Source organism: Oncorhynchus tshawytscha, linkage group LG05 (assembly GCF_018296145.1).
Source record: "Oncorhynchus tshawytscha isolate Ot180627B linkage group LG05, Otsh_v2.0, whole genome shotgun sequence".
In the NCBI taxonomy this organism is placed as follows: domain Eukaryota; kingdom Metazoa; phylum Chordata; class Actinopteri; order Salmoniformes; family Salmonidae; genus Oncorhynchus; species Oncorhynchus tshawytscha.
In genome coordinates, this window is record NC_056433.1 from 24,159,094 (window position 1) to 24,179,466 (window position 20,373).

General features: G+C 42.1%; 2 protein-coding genes across 8 annotated transcripts in view; one reads left to right on the top strand and one right to left on the bottom strand.

Moving 5' to 3' along the window:
* Positions 1-20,373, top strand: part of znf512 (zinc finger protein 512) — a 44,836-nt gene that overhangs the window by 7,870 nt on the left and 16,593 nt on the right. The gene's annotated exons all lie outside the window — the stretch shown is intronic.
* LOC121846503 lies at positions 2,491-18,568 on the bottom strand. 7 transcript variants are annotated; one of them, XM_042321726.1, is made up of 8 exons: positions 6,711-6,744; positions 5,373-5,469; positions 4,694-4,707; positions 4,332-4,526; positions 3,990-4,195; positions 3,697-3,741; positions 3,129-3,174; positions 2,491-2,890 (listed from the first exon to the last, which is right to left on the bottom strand). In XM_042321726.1, the coding sequence occupies exons 2-8, from the start codon at positions 5,378-5,380 to the stop codon at positions 2,793-2,795; spliced, it is 612 nt and encodes a 203-aa protein (XP_042177660.1). In that variant the 5' UTR covers positions 5,381-5,469; positions 6,711-6,744; the 3' UTR covers positions 2,491-2,792. The 7 variants fall into 7 exon arrangements, with proteins under 7 accessions (XP_042177660.1, XP_042177658.1, XP_042177661.1 ...); XM_042321724.1 differs by having other exon boundaries at positions 4,694-4,713; positions 6,711-6,743; XM_042321727.1 differs by lacking the exon at positions 6,711-6,744 and having other exon boundaries at positions 3,701-3,741; positions 4,694-4,713; positions 5,373-6,428.

The following is a 20,373-nucleotide window of genomic DNA, read 5'->3' on the forward strand; positions in this document are numbered from 1 at the left end:
TCGGAACGCAATCATGGTTATGTCAAGACACCGTGGAGCCAGCGACAGATATTGATCAGAAAACGGATGGGATATGCCACTGTACTCCAAATGTTACCTTTATCCACATTTCTCCATCAAGAAGATTGAAATACTGCTAGTTTTACAGAAAAACTTCCCTTTTCGTCCTCATGCTAGCTACCAGTAGCCACAGCAGCCATTATGCAGGCAAGAGTGTGCAAGGTAGTATTGAATGTGTCAATTCTCTCAACCTGTGCACCTACGTTGTAAACTTTCATTCATAGGCTAGTTATTAAGCTGTGTTTTTTTAATCATTTTTTTACCTTGCAACTACCGTACATTGCCTTTTAACATCAGTTATTTCTTGTGTAGGCTGCTATCCTACTTTAAATAAAATCATGGGTTAGAAAAAAATGGCATGTTAGCCACACAACCCTGATACCAAGTAGGTTTTACTTTGTGGCTGTCTATCTAGTGGAAACAGGAGCACTGGTTGCAGGCTTATCAATTCGTTGTGCAGCCAAATCAGCCACGCAATATGTAGCAACAAACAGTAGCAACAAATATGCCCAATTTGCTTATTTTCTGTCCATTCACCCACTTTTCTGGTCATCATTTTAGGCTGCAGCTACACATACTTGCAGGGAACTGGATTAGTGTAGCCAAATCAAATGTATTTGTCACATACACATGGTTAGCAGATGTTAATGCGAGTGTAGCAAAATGCTTGTGCTTCTAGTTCCGACAATGCAGTAATAACCAACGAGTAATCTAACCTAACAATTCCAAAACTACTACCTTATACACACACAAGTGTAAAGGGATAAAGAATATGTACATAAAGATATGAATGAGTGATGGTACAGAACGGCATAGGCAAGATGGAGTAGATGGTATAGAGTACAGTATATACATATGAGATGAGTAATGTAGGGTATGTAAGCAAAGTAGAATAGTTGAAAGTGGCTAGTGATACATGTATTACATAAAGATGCAGTAGATGATAGAGTACAGTATATACATATACATATGTGATGAGTAATGTAGGGTATGTAAACATTATATTAAGTAGCATTGTTTAAAGTGGCTAGTGATATATTGTTACATCAATTTCCATCAATTTCCATTATTAAAGTGGCTGGAGTTGAGTCAGTGTGTTAGCAGCAGCCACTCAATGTTAGTGGTGGCTGTTTAACAGTCTGATGGCCTTGAGATAGAAGCTGTTTTTCAGTCTCTCGGTCCCTGCTTTGATTTACCTGTACTGACCTCGCCTTCTGGATGATAGCGGGGTGAACAGGCAGTGGCTCGGGTTGGTTGTTGTCCTTGATGATCTTTATGGCCTTCCTGTGACATCGGGTGGTGTAGGTGTCCTGGAGGACAGATAGTTTGCCCCCGGTGATGCGTTGTGCAGACCTCAGTACCCTCTAGAGAGCCTTACGGTTGTGGGCAGAGCAGTTGCCCAGCACTGCAAATAAGCACTGTTGTTGTTATTTTGTGGAAATGTAATAACTTATGAAAAAATTGTGGGACTGTCACGATCGTCTAATGAATTAACGGACAAAGGCACAGCGTACGTAGAGTTCCACGTGTTAATTAATTGAAACTCACAAAAATAATAAAGAGCAACGAAACGTGACGTTCTGTAGAGCTCACAGGCATCAACACAAAAACAAGATCCCACAAAAACCCAGTGGGAAAAGGCTGCCTAAATATGATCCCCAATCAGAGACAATGATAGACAGCTGCCTCTAATTGGGAACCATACCAGGCCAACATAGAAATTCAAGAACCTAGAGTACCCACCCTAGTCACACCCCGACCTAACCAAATTAGAGAATAAAAGGCTCTCTAAGGTCAGGGCGTGACAGGCACATTGTTGGCTATGCATCGTTTCATTACCTAAACAGTAACAACAAATAAAGAAAATTACTTTTGTATACAGGAAGCCCACATTTAAACAAAGATTATAAATAGGGTGGTTCGAGCCCTGAATGCTGATTGTCAGACAGCCGTGGTATATCAGGCCATATACTACTGGTATGACAAAACATTTATTTTTACTGCTCTAATTACGTTGGTAACCAGTTTATAATAACTATAAGGCACCTCTGGGCTTTGTCCAGGCACTCTGTGTTGCATCATGTGTAAGAACAGCCCTTAGCCGTGGTATATTGGCCATATACCACACCCCCTCATATATATATTTTCATTCTGATATTTCAGGGGTAGCACCCCCAGGACCCCTACTTCCTGCGGCTATGCATAGCTGTAGTTTTAGTTCATGGTTGACACAACTTGTTGGCCATTAGTCAATCAGCATTTCTCAATGAGTGCAAACTGGTATTTTTACGACTACACAACCGGTAAATACCACCTTCCCACTTGGTTAACGCAGCAGCATCACTCCTACCCCAATACAGGTTCATGTTCTTAATGTCAAAGCGTAATGATGACTATTTGTGCATCAATGACTCACACTCATAAAGCAACTGAAATGTCATGACTTTAATATTTAAAAGAAGGGCAGTCAAAGCAGAACAAAGTGCAACACAGAATATACTATCAGAGTAGTCCTACAATATTACATGAGCATCATGCCATCTTAAACTAATATACTATCCTGATAGATAGATAGAGGTAGGTAGAGTAGGTGCTTTATTAGGCTTTATTCATTATTTTTAATGTATAATTAAGTCAGTTTATCTGTGTTGTCTGTGTAATTTCTACAGTTTATTCCTCTGTTGCTGTTTAGACCTACTTGCTCTATTTCCATTAGGTTATTATGATAAACCTCATTGTTTCCAGAAAGAAACAATCAAAAATACCACCAAACACAAAAGAAGAAGAAACATAATGAGCCCAACACATGCAAATGGTGATCTCTGGCAACCTGTAAGAGAGTAGAAAACATAAAAAGCTGTATGTCAGTTAGCTACAGTAAAGTACAATTATCACAATACAGACAATGTTTCTGAAATGCAAATAATATAACCTCTATAAAAACATGTCATAATTACCAACAACTACATATATGGATTATATAGTTATTAGTTGAATATAACATGTATATAAGCAACTGTAAATAGTGTAATGTTGTAGAATTTAGTTTTAATTAATGATGGACTTACAACGCCTGTCTGCCCTGATGCAATCAAGGACACTGGAACACACCATCTGGAAATGAAAACAATTGGAAAAAGACACATTGGCTTCAAAACCTTCAGAATAGTATGAGGTTGTACTGTATATTTACTACATTACTAGCAACACGTAGACCTCTGAATAGGACTTTGACCAACAATACAAAAGAAGAAATCATGAAAATAAAGATAGACCCTGCTTGTAAAGGCACTTGAAATGAGAAAGTGGTGGATGTGGTCAAACACTGCTTCCATCTGTTAACAGTCTGTTTTTCTTACAGGCATCAACACTGATCCCCCAATAGCAGTTTTCTTAAATGACAAGGGAATGTAAATATTATACATAATGTATATATCATATTAATGTATGATTTATAGCTAGTACTTACCTCCAATAAATGTGCTGCGACAGAGAGCTTACAAATTACAAAAAAAATGGATCTCTTTAAACTACGTAAAATAAAATAAAATGATGCATCAGACTAAAATATGACATCATACAGTGGTATAAAACTGTTGAGTTAAGTGGCAACTCCTAAAATGAAAATATACATACTGGCCTGTTTCTGTGATCAGGGATGTCCACGATGGCATCTATCACCTATGAATACAATATTTAAATGTATTGAATAAAGAAGTTCAGTATACTTTGATAAAAAATAACAAATACTCAAATTTCATTTAAAACATTATTTGCACTCTTGGACCCTGTCTAATAAAATGCTTCAGTTAAAATGTCTGCTTTTGCATGTACTGTTTTTGCGAACCAGCTGAGTCTGGTTTGTGTGTCCAATTCATGAATGATCCTGACTGAATGACAGATATACACATAGAACATGGGTGAACTACCTTTGGCTTCATGTTCAGCCGGTTCCGAATTTTACCAACTGCTGCTTTGTTGCGAGGACAGTTCAGTAGTCCTCCCTTACTCTCATGGAACAGACAGTCCACTGTGAGTATTACATCACTTCTGGTCACTAGTCTGCTGCTGTCAGGTACAGTGTACTCTGGGTTAAAATAGTGATGCAGGACTACCAGAATGACATCTTTGCCCTCTGTCAAAAGAATGAGGGAGAAAGCATTTATTCATGTCATTAGCCACTTGATACATGTTCTATCCAGATCAACTCTGATACGGAGATAGAAGAGACAGTAATATAGTTTGAGGATACTTTGGGGATACTTTGCTACCTGGAATCTGCTGCAGTGCTGCCTCAATATCAGTACCAGCACGAGAGACGATGGGACAGAAAGCCATGATGATATCACTCTGCGCTGGTGACAACACTTCAGTGAAGCCTCCTCCAAGTTGTCTCATAAACTGATTATGAGAACTCATAGTCTTGCCAATGGTGATGGTGTAGTACCTCATCAACCTTGGCACCTCTGTTTAATAATGGACAAAAAAAGAAAAGTCAAGTACAGACTCTAAAACTAAAAGTAGCAATGTTTTGGTTTAGATCACTGCCCAGACAGCTATAAGCCTAACCTAAGATCTGACCTTAAACATTATTTAAATAAGTGGTAGGTCTGTGTCCTGTTAAAATAATTACCTCTGCGTTCCATTCTGGACATGTAAGTGGAGTAAACAGGGAAAAAATATGCATCATGTAACAGACAATAAAATACATATCTTACTGTATAACATAACAACCAGTGTGCAGACAATATAAGTATTTCAAGTCATCTTTCACTTTCATTCTGACTATGACAGACCCCTCTGAGATAAGCTGTGCAGTCTCACACCCACATCCCCTCTTGCATTTATTGGACCATATGATCTACAGAAAACATAAAGTGAAAGTGGATTGCTCACATCTATTTTACACCCATATAATTAGTATCATAAACCTCATTATATTTTCCAATATGCACCAATAGCCTATACACACCACATCAATTTTACTTATTCATATATCATAGTGGTGTTACGATAACTCATGCATTGCTCATTGTTCATCCTTCCTTGAGTTTTCAGACAGGTGCACTCCTAAGAACAACTAATCTGAGACATAATGACTTCATTTACACAGGCAGACCAATTCTGAAGTTTTGACAAATAATTTAAAAAAGAGCTGATCTTATTGTTCAAAAGACCAATTAGTGAAAAAAAGATCAGTCTTCGTTGTTTAAGTACAAATATCAATTGAACAAACGATACACAGATCAGATCTGCCTTTAACTGTATCATCTGTCAGTTAGTGCTAAATGTAAAGAGGAAAATTGACTTACTGAACCATAATGGTGTGTGAATTTCTTTGGATGATGACTATTGAAAGACTATCTGACTACCTTCTTTGATGCCCAGAGGAAAGTGAAAAGTTCACAGCTTGAGGGAAAAGAGGAGGAGAGATGGTTTTATCAGAAACAGCTTCACTTTCATATTCAAAACAGCTTCACTTTCATATTCAAGAGACACTATAGCAGGCTTTTAAAACTACAGCATGACCTGTTTTTTCAACTGGCATTTAGTTAAAGATTGGTATGCCATAGTGAACCATTAGCCTCCAAAACAACCTAAAAAGCATCTATAACAATCGTTGTAAAAGTAAAAAGAAAAGAAAAAGGGATAACTTGTCACTAACGCTATGAGTATTATTCAGACAGAAATCGCATCCAGTATTGTTAATTTGTTTTGTTAGACTTCAGTGCGGCTTTTGACATTATTGATCATTAGATTAGATTAAACTTGGATCAAGTACACTACAACGAAATGCAGTTTGCATCTGACCAGAAGTGCAAATAAAAGAGTGCAAAAAATGTACAAGTGAAACAATTAAATACAATGTATGTTATTAAGTGGGATGTATAAATGTGCAATGAAGGCAAATGGCAAGTACAAATGACAAGTCTTAATGTACAATGAAGGCAAATTGAAAGTACAAATGACAAGTCTTAATGTGCAAAGAAGGCAAATTGAAAGTGAAAGGATGCATGCAACTGAATTGCAGGGATAGCAGCAATGAGGTTACTGAGGTAGACATGTACAACTGAAAGATTTCCTTAATCAGACTTTGAAAAGCAATGTCAGAGTCCAGTAGTACCGTGAAGAATGCAAAGAGAGTAATGCAAAAAACGTATGTGTGATGGATTTACACCCCCAGCGATATTTATGATAGAGTTACCTGTCTAACAGAACACAGAGGGTGTTCTTTAATGGAAGCCTTTCCACCATAGTCCAGGTAAAATCAGGATTTCCCCATGGCAGCTGTCTAGGCCCATTACGTTTTTCAATTTTTACTAATGACATGCCACTGGCTTTGAGTAAAGCCAGAGTTTCTATGTATGCGGATGACTCAACTCTATACATGTCAGCTACTACAGCGACTGAAATGACTGCCACACCTAACAAAGAGTTGCAGTTAGTTTCAGAGTGGGTGGTAAGGAATAAGTTAGTCCTTGTAAGCGGTGCGTAACTGGCTGCAGGGAAGTCAGGCGAAGTCAGGAGAGCAGAAATTGGTAACAACCGGAGCAGTTTAATGATGCAAAAACCCAAACTGCACCCAGAACAGCAAAATACGGGTAGAAATAACCCGTCGCACACTAGTCTGAAATGTACAATACACTTACAACAAACAATTCCACACACAGACATGGGGGGGAACAGAATGGAGCAAACGGCGTACGCCGGGGCCCCCTCGATGTCCAGAGGGGGGCGGAGGAACCTCCCGCACCTCAGACTCCTGGAGCGAACCAGCCACCACCGGCCTGAGGAGAGACACATGGAACGAGGGGTTAATACGGTAATCGGGGGGAGCTGTAACCTGAAACACACCTTGTTCAGTCTCCTCAGGACTGTAAATGGCCCCGCAAACCGCGGACCCCGCCTCCGGCAGGGCAGGCGGAGGGGCATGTTTCGGGTGACGGTGGCTGGCTTTCTGGCGCAGCACGGCGCACTGAAGGTGGACATGGGCGGCGTCCCATGTCTCCTGCGCACGCTGGAGCCTCCACCGCAGGAGCCTCGGTCTGACTCTGATGCCAAGGAGCCAGAACCGGCAGATACCCCAGTACGCATGGGAAGGGGGAGAGGTTAGTGGAGGAGTGGCGAAGCGAGTTCTGGGCCATCTCTGCCCAGGGCACGAACGCCGCCCACTCCCCCGGCCGGTCCTAGTAATAAGACCGCAGAAACCTACCCACATCCTGGTTAACCTGTCTGATACAAGTGGGATGCTAGCGTCCCACCTCGACAACAGCCAGTGAAATTGTAGTGCGCCAAATTCAAAACAACAGAAATCCCATAATTAAAATTCCTCAAACATACAAGTATTATACACCATTTTAAAGATAAACTTCTTGTAAATCCAGCCAGTGTCCGATTTCAAATAGGCTTTACGGCGAAAGCACACCAAACGATTATGTTAGGTCAGCACCTAGTCACAGAAAACCATACAGCCATTTTCTAGCCAAGGAGAGGGCTCATAAAAGTCAGAAATAGCGATTAAATTAATCACTAACCTTTGATGATCTTCATCAGATGGCACTCACAGGACGTCATGTTACACAATAAATGCGTGTCTTGTTCGATAAAGTTAATCTTTATGTCCAAAAACCTCATTTGAAATTGATGTGTTATGTTCAGAAATGCATTGTCTCAAACAAACATCCGGTGAAAGTGCAGAGAGCCACATCAAATTACAGAAATAATCATCATAAACATTGATAAATGATACAAGTGTTAAACATACAAATAAAGATAAACTTCTCCTTAATGCAACCGCTGTGTCAGATTTCAAAAAGGCTTTACGGCGAAAGCACACTTTGCGATTATGTTAGGTCAGCGCCTAGACACAGAAACCCATACAGCCATTTTACAACCAAGGAGAGTGTCACAAAAGTCAGAAATAGCATTAAAATGAATCACTTACCTTTGATGATCTTCATCTGGTGGCACTCCCAGGTCTCCATGTTAGACAACAAATGTTTGTTTTGTACAACAAAGTTAATCTTTATGTCCAAATACCTGCGTTTAGTTCAGAAATCCAAAGGCACAATGCGCACTCTCAACACCAAGACGAAAAGTCAAAAAAAGTACAATAAAAGATAGTAGAAACATGTCAAACGATGTTTAAAATCAATCTTCAGGTTGTTTTTGTCATAAATAATCAATATTTCAACTGGACAAAAGCTTCTTCAATGGAAAAGGTAAACAAGAAATGCAAATTCCCGATCACGTGCTTGGTTCATGTCTGGAAATGTCCACTGTCCTCTCATTGAAAGTGGTGTCTCCCCCTCATTTTTCAAAGTAAAAGCCTGAAACAATGCCTAAAGACGGGTCACATGTAGCGGAAGCCATAGAGATTGTGAACTGGGTCCTAAGTCTGTGTATGGTGGGTAGTCTTTCAATGGAAAAACAGCCTTTCAAAATAATAGTACTTCCTGGTTGGATTGTCCTCGGGTTTTCACCTGCCATATCAGTTGTTATACTGACAGACATTATTTTAACAGTTTTGGAAACTTTAGAGTGTTTTCTATCCAAATCTACTAATTATATGCATATCCTAGCTTATGGGCCTGAGTAGCAGGCAGTTTAATTTGGGCACGCTTTTCATCCAAAATTCCGAATGCTGCCCTCTACCCCCCTCAAGCCAATGTCTCCACGCCTTCAAAGCCTTGACAACAGCCAACAGCTCCCGGTCCCCCACGTCATAGTTTTGCTCCACCTGGCTGAGCTTCCTCGAGAAGAAGGCACAGGGGCGGAGCTTCGGTGGCGTACCCGAGCGCTGAGAGAGCACGGCTCCTATCCCAGCCTTGGACGCGTCCACCTCCACTGTGAACGCCAAAGAGGGATCCGGATGGGCCTGCATGGGAGCCAAGGTAAACAGAGCCCTTAGGTGTGGCAGGGTAGCCTAGTGGTTAGAGTGTTGGACTAGTAACCAAAAGGTTGCAAGTTCAAATCCCTGAGCTGACAAGCTACAAATCTGTTGTTCTGCCCCTGAACAGGCAATTAACCCACTGTTCCTAGACTATCATTGAAAATAAGAATTTGTTCTTATCTGACTTGCCTAGTAAAATAAATTAGTTGAATGAGCATTTTAACAAAGATAATCTGAAAACAAGGCTCCCTAAATTTTATCAGCATATCGAATGCGCGACCCAGGCTGGCAGCATTCTGGATCATTGCTCCTCTAACTTCCCGCGACGCATACAAAGCCCTCCCTCGCCCTCCTTTTGGCAAATCTGATCACGACTCCATTTTGTTGCTCCCAGCCTATAGACAGAAACTAAAACAGGAAATGCCCGTGCTCAGGTCTGTTCAACGCTGGTCTGACCAGTCAGATTCCACGTTTCAAGATTGTTTCGATCACATGGACTGGGATGTGTTCCGGATAGCCTCAGACGACAACATTGAGTTAATTAGCAAGTGTGATGTTGTACCCACGGTGACAATTAAAACCTTCCCCAACCAGAAACCATGGATTGATGGCAGCGTTCACGCAAAACTGAAAGCGCGAACCACTGCTTTCAATCATGGCAAGGCGAACGGAAACAAGACCGAATACAAACAGTGTAGCTATTCCCTCAGCAAGGCAATCAAACAAGCAAAGTGTCAGTTTAGAGACAAAGTAGAGTCACAATTCAACGGCTCAGACACGAGATGCATGTGGCAGGGTCTACAGTCAATCACCGATTACAAAAAGAAAACAAGCCCCGTCGAGGACACCGACGTCTTGCTCCCAGACAAATTAAACAACTTCTTTGCTCGCTTTGAGGACAGCACAGTGCCACTGACACGACCCGCTACCAAAACCTGCGGGCTCTCCTTCACCGGGGCAAACAGGAGTAAAACATTTAAACGTGTTAACCCTCGCAAGGCTGCCGGCCCAGACGGCATGCCTAGCCGAGTCCTCAGAGCATGCGCAGACCAGCTGGCTGGTGTGTTAACGGACATATTCAATGAATCCCTATCCCAGTCTGCTTTTCCCACATGCTTCAAGAAGGTCACCATTGTTCCTGTTCCCAAGAAAGCTAAGGTAACTGATCTAAATGACTATCGCCCCATAGCACTCACTTCCGTCATCATGAAGGGCTTTGAGAGACTGGTCAAGGACCATATCACCTCCACCCTACCTGACACCCTAGACCCAGTCCAATTTGCTTACCGCCCCAATAGGTCCACAGACGACGCAATCACACTGCACACTGCCCTAACCCATCTGGCCAAGAGGAATACCTATGTAAGAATGCTGTTCAATGATTACAGCTCAGCATTTAACACCATAGTACCCTCCAAACTCGTCTCGACCCCGCCCTGTGCAACTGGATCATGGACTTCCTGACGGGCAGCCCCCAGGTGGTGAGGGTAGGAAACAACATCTCCACCCCGCTGATCCTCAACACTGGAGCCCCACAAGGGTGCGTTCTCAGCCCTCTCCTGTATTCCCTGACAAAAAAGTATTTAGTCAGCCACCAATTGTGCAAGTTCTCCCAATTAAAAAGATGAGAGAGGCCTGTAATTTTCATCATAGGTACACTTCAACTATGACAGACAAAATGAGAAGAAAAAAATCCTGAAAATCACATTGTAGGATTTTTTATGAATTTATTTGCAAATTATGGTGGAAAATAAGTATTTGGTCACCTACAAACAAACAAGATTTCTGGCTATCACAGACCTGTAACTTCTTTAAGAGGCTCCTCTGTCCTCCACTCGTTACCTGTATTAATGGCACCTGTTTGAACTTGTTATCCGTATAAAAGACACCTGTCCACAACCTCAAACAGTCACACTACAAACTCCACTATGGCCAAGAGCAAAGAGCTGTCAAAGGACACCAGAAACAAAATTGTAGACCTGCACCAGGCTGGGAAGACTGAATCTGCAATAGGTAAGCAGCTTGGTTTGAAGAAATCAACTGTGGGAGCAATTATTAGGAAATAGAAGACTGGTAGAAACTGATAATTTCCACTGATAATTTCCCTCGATCTGGGGCTCCACGCAAGATCTCACCCCGTGGGGTCAAAATGATCACAAGAACGGTGAGCAAAAATCCCAGAACGACACAGGGGGACCTAGTGAATGACCTGCAGAGAGCTGGAACCAAAGTAACAAAGCCTACCATCAGTAACACACTACGCCGCCAGGGACTCAAATCCTGCAGTGCCAGACGTGTCCCCCTGCTTAAGCCAGTACATGTCCAGGCCCGTCTGAAGTTTGCTAGAGAGCATTTGGATGATCCAGAAGAAGATTGGGAGAATGTCATATGGTCAGATGAAACCAAAATATAACTTTTTGGTAAAAACTCAACTCGTCGTGTTTGGAGGACAAAGTTGCATCCAAAGAACACCATACCTACTGTGAAGCATGGGGGTGGAAACATCATGCTTTGGGGCTGTTTTTCTGCAAAGGGACCAGGACGACTGATCCGTGTAAAGGAAAGAATGAATGGGGCCATGTATCGTGAGATTTTGAGTGAAAACCTCCTTCCATCAGCAAGGGCATTGAAGATGAAACGTGGCTGGGTCTTTCAGCATGACAATGATCCCAAAAACACCGCCCGGGCAACGAAGGAGTGGCTTCGTAAGAAGCATTTCAAGGTCCTGGAGTGGCCTAGCCAGTCTCCAGATCTCAACCCCATAGAAAATCTTTGGAGGAAGTTGAAAGTCTGCGTTGCCCAGCAACAACCCCAAAACATCACTGCTCTAGAGGAGATCTGCATGGAGGAATGGGCCAAAATACCAGCAACAGTGTGTGAAAACCTTGTGAAGACTTACAGAAAACGTTTGACCTCTGTCATTGCCAACAAAGGGTATATAACAAAGTATTGAGATAAACGTTTGTTATTGACCAAATACTTATTTTCCACCATAATTTGCAAATAAATTCATAAAAAATCCTGCAATGTGATTTTCAGGATTTTTTTCCTTCTCATTTTGTCTGTCATAGTTGAAGTGTACCTATGATGAAAATTACAGGCCTCTCTCATCTTTTTAATTGGTGGCTGACTAAATACTTTTTTGCCCCACTGCACATAGGTGTCTGGTTAGACTGTAATCTCTCCTTCCAGACTCACATTAAACATCTCCAATCAAAAATTAAATCTAGAATCAGCTTCCTATTTCGCAACAAATCATCCTTCACTCATGCTGCCAAACATACCCTCATAAAACTGACCACCCTACCGATCCTCGACTTCGGCGGTCATTTACAAAATAGCCTCCAACGCTCTACTCAACAAATTGGATGCAGTCTATCACAGTGGCATCGGTTTTGTCACCAAAGCCCCATATACTACCCACCACTGCGACCTGTATGCTCTCGTTGGCTGGCCCTCACTTCATACTCGTCGCCGAACCCACTGACTCCAGGTCATCTACAAGTCTCTGCTAGGTAAAGTCCCGCCTTATCTCAGCTCACTTGTCACAGTAGCAGCACCCACCCGTAGCACGCACTCCAGCAGGTATATCTCACTGGTCACCCCCAAAGCCAATTCTTCCTTAGGCCGCCTCTCCTTCCAGTTCTTTGCTGCCAATGACTGGAACGAACTGTAAACATCTCTGAAGCTTGAGACTCTTACCTCCCCCACTAGCTTTAAGCACCAGCTGTCAGAGCAGCTCACAGATTACTAGACCTGTACATAGCTCATCTGTAAATAGCCCATCCAATCTACCTCATCCCCATACTGTATTTATTTATTTATCTTGCTCCTTTGCACCCACATATCTCTACGTGCACATTTATCTTCTGCACACCCTACCATTCCAGTGTTTAATTGCTATATTGTAATTACTTCGCCACCATGGCCTATGTATTACCTTTACTCTCTTATCCTACCTCATTTGCACATGCTGTATATAGATTTTTCTACTGTATTTTTGATTGTATGTTTGTTTATTCCATATGTAACTCTGTGTTGTTGTGTGTCGAACTGCTTTGCTTTATCTTGGCCAGGTCGCAGTTGAAAATGAGAACTTTTTCTCAACTAGCCTACCTGGTTAAATAAAGGTTAAATAACACAAATTTTTAAAAATTAAAATTGATTGGACATTATTTGTAATGGCACACACCTGTCTATATAAGTTCCCACAGTTGACAGCCCATGACAGAGCAAAAAGCAAGCCATGAGGTTGAAGAAATTGTCTGTAGAGCTCAGAGACAGAATTATGTCAAGGCACAGATCTGGGGAAGGGTACGAACAAATGTCTGCAGCATTGAAGGTCCCCAAGAACACAGTGGCCTCCATCATTTTTAAATGGTAGATGTTTGGAACCACCAAGGCTATTCTTAGAGCTGGCCGCCTGGCTAAACTGAGTAATTGTTGGAGATTAGCCTTGGTCAGGGAGGTGATCAAGAACCTGATGATCTCCAGAGTTCCTCTGTGGAGATGGGAGAACCTTCCAGAAGCATAACCATCTTCACAACACTCCACCAATCAGGTCTTTATGGTAGAGTGGCCAGACGGAAGCTGCCAAAGGTGCTTCAACAAAGTACTGAGTAAAGGGTCTGAATACTTATGTAAATGTGATATTTACATTTTTTTAGTGTTGATTGATGAGGGGAAAAAAGATTTAATCCAATTTAGAATAAGGCTGTATTGTAACAAAATCTGGAAAAAGTCATGGGGTCTGAAAATTGGCCAAATGCACCGTATAAAAGTTACTGAAAATAGTGTAATGTTGTAGAATTTTGTTTTAATAATAATAGACTTACAACACCTGACTGCCCTGATGCAACCAAGGATCCAGGAACACACCATCTGGAAATTAAAACAATTAGAAAAAGACACATTGGCTTCAGAACCCTCAGAATAGTATGGAGGTTGTACTGTATATTTACTACATTACTAGCAACATGTAGACCTCTGAATAGGACTTTGACCAACAATACAAAAGAAGAAATCATGAAAATAAAGATAGACCCTGCTTGTAAAAAAAATATCCAATATGAAAGTTGGTTGAGAGCGTATAATACAGTATATTTCTGATGTATTTTGTAATTTACAATATTTTTCCATGCCCTGAGCAGACCCATACATACAGATCCAGAATCAGTCTGTAAAAGAAAGATTAAAACATTATCTTTAGCTCTCATAGTACAAAATGTAGCAGAGTGAAATTCAAAATGTTGGTGATGAATTAATACCTTAAGATGTATACTGGGCTTCTTCAAAATCTCTTTGACTGCTGCTTCATTGCGATGACACTCCAATAGTCCCTGGCTCTCATGGAAGAGACAGTCCACTGTGAGTATTACATCACCTCTGGTCACTAGTCTGCTGCTGTCAGGTACAGTGTCGTCTGAGTGGAAGCCAGTATCTCTCGCGAGCCAGTATCTCTCACATAACTATAATGAGATTCACTTTCTATGATCTATCTCCCTCTCTGCTCTGATAGACATGAGCCTACAACTCTCATCTCTCCAGCGTTGCACTTTGTCATTTCTTTCCTAATAGCAATAGCCGCGCGAAGGGTTCTGAAGGAACTGCAGCACCCCTGATGAATTTAAATACATTTGACAAAGTTATAGAATTACTGCTGTCTAATCAGAAATAAATGAAATCATTCAGAATAGCCTACTACACCATGAGAAGACCTATAATTTAGCCACGGAGGATCAATAGCTTTTCTTTAAAATAGTCTAGCTGTGGATTGTAGCCCAAAAACAAGGAATAGCCTACAGTCGGGAACTCGCACCAAATCTGCCAGTGAAAAAACAGCATGCAGACAAAACAGGCATTTAGCAATATTTCAAATACAATTGTGTGAAAACACAGGTTGTAAAGCGAATCGTTCCTGCTGAAAAGAGAAGACTTATCCGTCTGCTGTAGGAGAACAAAATATTTGATCAACTTCAAAATATTGTTTTACAAAAGAGGATAGGATTTTGGAATGAATGCATTGGCCATCTCCAGTAAGTAAACTGTACATCATTGGGTGAGTAAGGAATTTTAGGACTATAATTTCATCCTCACAGTGTAGCCTGCATTATGAGTCTCCACACACATAAACCTAGGCTATTGATGGATTCAAGACAAGGTCGTTTTTATTGATCTCAGATTATCAGTTTGTCAGTGTCAAAGTAAATCAAATCAAATCAAATCAAATTTTATTTGTCACATACACATGGTTAGCAGATGTTAATGCGAGTGTAGCGAAATGCTTGTGCTTCTAGTTCCGACAATGCAGTAATAACGAACAAGTAATCTAACTAACAATTCCAAAAAAACTACTGTCTTATAACACAGTGTAAGGGGATAAAGAATATGTACATAAGGATATATGAATGAGTGATGGTACAGAGCAGCATAGGCAAGATACAGTAGATGATATCGAGTACAGTATATACATATGAGATAAGTATGTAAACCAAGTGGCATAGTTAAAGTGGCTAGTGATACATGTATTACATAAGGATGCAGTCGATGATATAGAGTACAGTATCAACGTATGCATATGAGATGAATAATGTAGGGTAAGTAACATTATATAAGGTAGCATTGTTTAAAGTGGCTAGTGACAGAGATGGCCGCCTCGCTTCGCGTTCCTAGGAAACTATGCAGTTTTTTGTTTTTTTTACGTGTTATTTCTTACACTAGTACCCCAGGTCATCTTAGGTTTCTTTACATACAGCCGAGAAGAACTACTGAATATAAGATCAGCGTCAACTCACCATCAGTACGACCAAGAATATGTTTTTCGCGACGCGGATCCTGTGTTCTGCCTTACAACCAGTGTAACCGAGTGGATCACATGCAGCGACCCAAAAAAAAAACGACTCAGAAAAAGAGGGAAACGAAGCGGTCTTCTGGTCAGACTCCGGAGACGGGCACATCGTGCACCACTCCCTAGCATTCTTCTTGCCAATGTCCAGTCTCTTGACAACAAGGTTGATGAAATCCGAGCAAGGGTAGCATTCCAGAGGGACATCAGAGACTGTAACGTTCTTTGCTTCACGGAAACATGGCTCACTGGAGAGACGCAATCCGGCGGTGCAGCCAGCGGGTTTCTCCACGCATCGCGCCGACAGAAACAAACATCTTTCTGGTAAGAAGAGGGGCGGGGCGTATGCCTTATGGCCAACGTGACATGGTGTGATGAAAGAAACATACAGGAACTCAAATCCTTCTGTTCACCTGATTTAGAATTCCTCACAATCAAATGTAGACCGCATTATCTACCAAGAGAATTCTCTTCGATTATAATCACAGCCGTATATATCCCCCCAAGCAGACACATCGATGGCTCTGAACGAACTTTATTTAACTCTCTGCAAACTGGAAACGATTTATCCGGAGGCTGCATTCATTGTAGCTGGGGATTTTAACAAGGCTAATCTGAAAACAAGACTCCCTAAATTTTATCAGCATATCGATTGCGCAACCAGGGGTGGAAAGACCCTGGATCATTGTTACTCTAACTTCCGCGACGCATATAAGGCCCTGCCCCGCCCCCCTTTCGGAAAAGCTGACCACGACTCCATTTTGTTGATCCCTGCCTACAGACAGAAACTAAAACAAGAAGCTCCCACGCTGGTCCGACCAAGCTGACTCCACACTCCAAGACTGCTTCCATCACGTGGACTGGGAGATGTTTCGTATTGAGTCAGACAACAACATTGACGAATACGCTGATACGGTGTGCGAGTTCATTAGAACGTGCGTTGAAGATGTCGTTCCCATAGCAACGATTAAAACATTCCCTAACCAGAAACCGTGGATTCATGGCAGCATTCGTGTGAAACTGAAGGCACGAACCACTGCTTTTAATCAGGGCAAGGTGTCTGGTAACATGACTGAATACAAACAGTGCAGCTATTCCCTCCGCAAGGCTATCAAACAAGCTAAGCGCCAGTACAGAGACAAAGTAGAATCTCAATTCAACGGCTCAGACACAAGAGGTATGTGGCAGGGTCTACAGTCAATCACGGACTACAGGAAGAAACCCAGCCCAGTCACGGACCAGGATGTCCTGCTCCCAGGCAGACTAAATAACTTTTTTGCCCGCTTTGAGGACAATACAGTGCCACTGACACGGCCTGCAACGGAAACATGCGGTCTCTCCTTCACTGCAGCCGAAGTGAGTAAGACATTTAAACGTGTTAACCCTCGCAAGGCTGCAGGCCCAGACGGCATCCCCAGCCGCGCCCTCAGAGCATGCGCAGACCAGCTGGCCGGTGTGTTTACGGACATATTCAATCAATCCCTATTTCCCATCAATTCCCATGATTAAAGTGGCTGGAGTAGAGTCAGTGTCATTGACAGTGTGTTGGCAGTAGCCACTCAATGTTAGTGGTGGCTGTTTAACAGTCTGATGGCCTTGAGAAAGAAGCTGTTTTTCAGTCTCTCGGTCCCAGCTTTGATGCACCTGTACTGACCTCGCCTTCTGGATGACAGCGGGGTGAACAGGCAGTGGCTCGGGTGGTTGATGTCCTTGATGATCTTTATGGCCTTCCTGTAGCATCGGGTGGTGTAGGTGTCCTGGAGGGCAGGTAGTTTGCCCCCGGTGATGCGTTGTGCAGACCTCACTACCCTCTGGAGAGCCTTACGGTTGAGGGCGGTGCAGTTGCCATACCAGGCGGTGATACAGCCCGCCAGGATGCTCTCGATTGTGCATCTGTAGAAGTTTGTGAGTGCTTTTGGTGACAAGCCGAATTTCTTCAGCCTCCTGAGGTTGAAGAGGCGCTGCTGCGCCTTCCTCACGATGCTGTCTGTGTGAGTGGACCAATTCAGTTTGTCTGTGATGTGTATGCCGAGGAACTTAAAACTTGCTACCCTCTCCACTACTGTTCCATCGATGTGGATGGGGGGGTGTTCCCTCTGCTGTTTCCTGAAGTCCACAATCATCTCCTTAGTTTTGTTGACGTTGAGTGTGAGGTTATTTTCCTGACACCACACTCCGAGGGCCCTCACCTCCTCCCTGTAGGCCGTCTCGTCGTTGTTGGTAATCAAGCCTACCACTGTTGTGTCGTCCGCAAACTTGATGATTAGTAGCCTGCCATTTCCATAATTTGTGTGGTATTACAATATATTCTGCCAAAATCTCCAGTCATGTAAAATGAAGTAGAATGGCATGAAATGCATTTATAAAAGGCCAAATTTTTCTCGGATGCAAGGCTACTAAAATGTTCTCTATGTCTGCAACTTCCGTAAGTGCCTCTGCTCTACTGCTCTATATCACTACGGAAATGTGAGGACATGCATGCAATGCTTTATTATAAAGGTGTTTTTTTTTCATGCGTTCCGGTACCTCAGAACTCCCCAGGTCACCCCACTCTCGCGCTCACTGACTCTGATATGGAAATAGAACAGATAGAAGAGACAATAGTATAGTTTTGGAGGATACTTTGGGCATTGGCTACCTGGAATCTGCTGCAGTGCTGCCTCAATATTAGTACCAGCACGAGAGACGATGGGACAGAAAGCCATGATGACATCACTCTGCGCTGGTGACAACACTTCAGTGAAGCCTCCTCCAAGTTGTCTCATAAACTGCATATGAGAATCCATAGTATTGCCAGTGGTGATGGTGTAGTACCTCATCAACCTTGGCACCTCTGTTATGTAATGGATAAAAAAGAGAAAAGTCAAGTATAGACCCTAAAAATAAAAGCAGTGATGTTTTGGTTTAGATCACTGCCCAGACAGCTATAAGCCTAACCTAAAACATGTCCTTCAACATTACTTAAAAGAGAGAATAAAGTAGATGGCACGGGTCAAAATTTTGATTTATGACTCTGTTCAGATGAGCGTACATGCCCAAATATGGGCATCTGGCCAGGACATCCTGTTCCTGGTATCACGTGTTAGAGGGTGTGTAATTTTATATCTATATTGCATCTATTTCTTTGAAGTTGTCATGATGATTGATGTGTAGGGTCCTGGTTGAACTTGGGGGGGGGTGTTGAACATTTAAAAGAGGGTGACCCCACACCCACCCTATTTTATTGCCCTTAGGGTTGTTGTTGCGGCAGACACATTATAAATAAATCCCAGAACAAGACATATGGCCCCAGAACACTAAACAAGATTTAAAAAATAAAACCCAGAACATTAAACAGAAAATGATGTCTCCTAGGCCAATTCTCGGGGTGCTATGCGTCTCTTGTCACAAACCCAATGATAAAAGCATAGAGGACGTTTTATATGTGGCCCCTGAAGGAGTTTTGGGTACGAGTGAGGGACATATGTCTTACATATTCCAACCTGAGGATTCTACAGTTAAGATATCACAAACAACGGCCCCAAACCCCTTTATCATGCAAAACTCGGGAGTTTTTCTCCTGCGCTGCGTATGAGAGTATGGCTTAAGATAAGGCTAGCGCTCTGTCAAATTGAACAGGCCCTGAGTGGTACAACCCTGCCAGGATATGCAATGGAAGAACTGGTGTGCGGACGTGTGCGTGTTTCAATATTGCGCAGTAAAATTGTTGTGGATTAGTTATAAGATGTTTTAAAAAGGTCTGTACTAAATATTATGAATTAAATAAATGGTTTTAAAGAGGTATCTCACCTTTAACAAAGGGGTTCTTTCTTTTAGATCTATCATCATGCATGTCTCAGAGAAAAATGATTTTGGAAAAGACGTGTGCGCGCGCGCGTGCGTGTGAGTGTAGATGTGTGTGTTTCAAAAACAAAGGGAAGGGGTGTGTGTTCAACAATGCCGGCTAGTGGCTAGTGAAACAGCTACCAACCCCTCTGCACGAAAGGCATGAGTCAGGGGCGACCGATGAAAACCGGTTATCACAGATCCCCAACGCCCTCATATCATGAATTAACCAGATGAAAGAGAGCATTAGATCTTCTACACCGGACACCCCACAGACCCCCGCCATTAACGCCCATGTCCGAAGAGTTTTTGAGGAATTGGAAAATTGTCTAATAAATCAGGAGGGAGATGGTATTGATAGAAGTGTACGGGTTGTGTACCGAAATAAATTCAACAATACAGAGATTCGACAGTTTTTCAATTTCACATGGGTGAATCAGAATCTTGACTATGTGGTGTTTTATGTGATGATATTGGATACTCTGAACGTACTGTTAGACAGGGCAAGAGATTATGGCGAACCTCGTGATGTCTTACAGTTGGAAATTTGTGGAGATATAGCCTGCATAACTGTTAGAGGAAATTATGGTTGAAATGACTAATTATGTATACATTCCAATCAGAACTGACTAGTCCAAATGCTATAATGTACTGTACATGTGAATTTTCTCTCTTGCTCCCATTCCCAATTGTATATAAAGTAGTCAGGAGTTTAGTAACAATGAAGGTCTGTTCCTTAGTTCATTCAGTG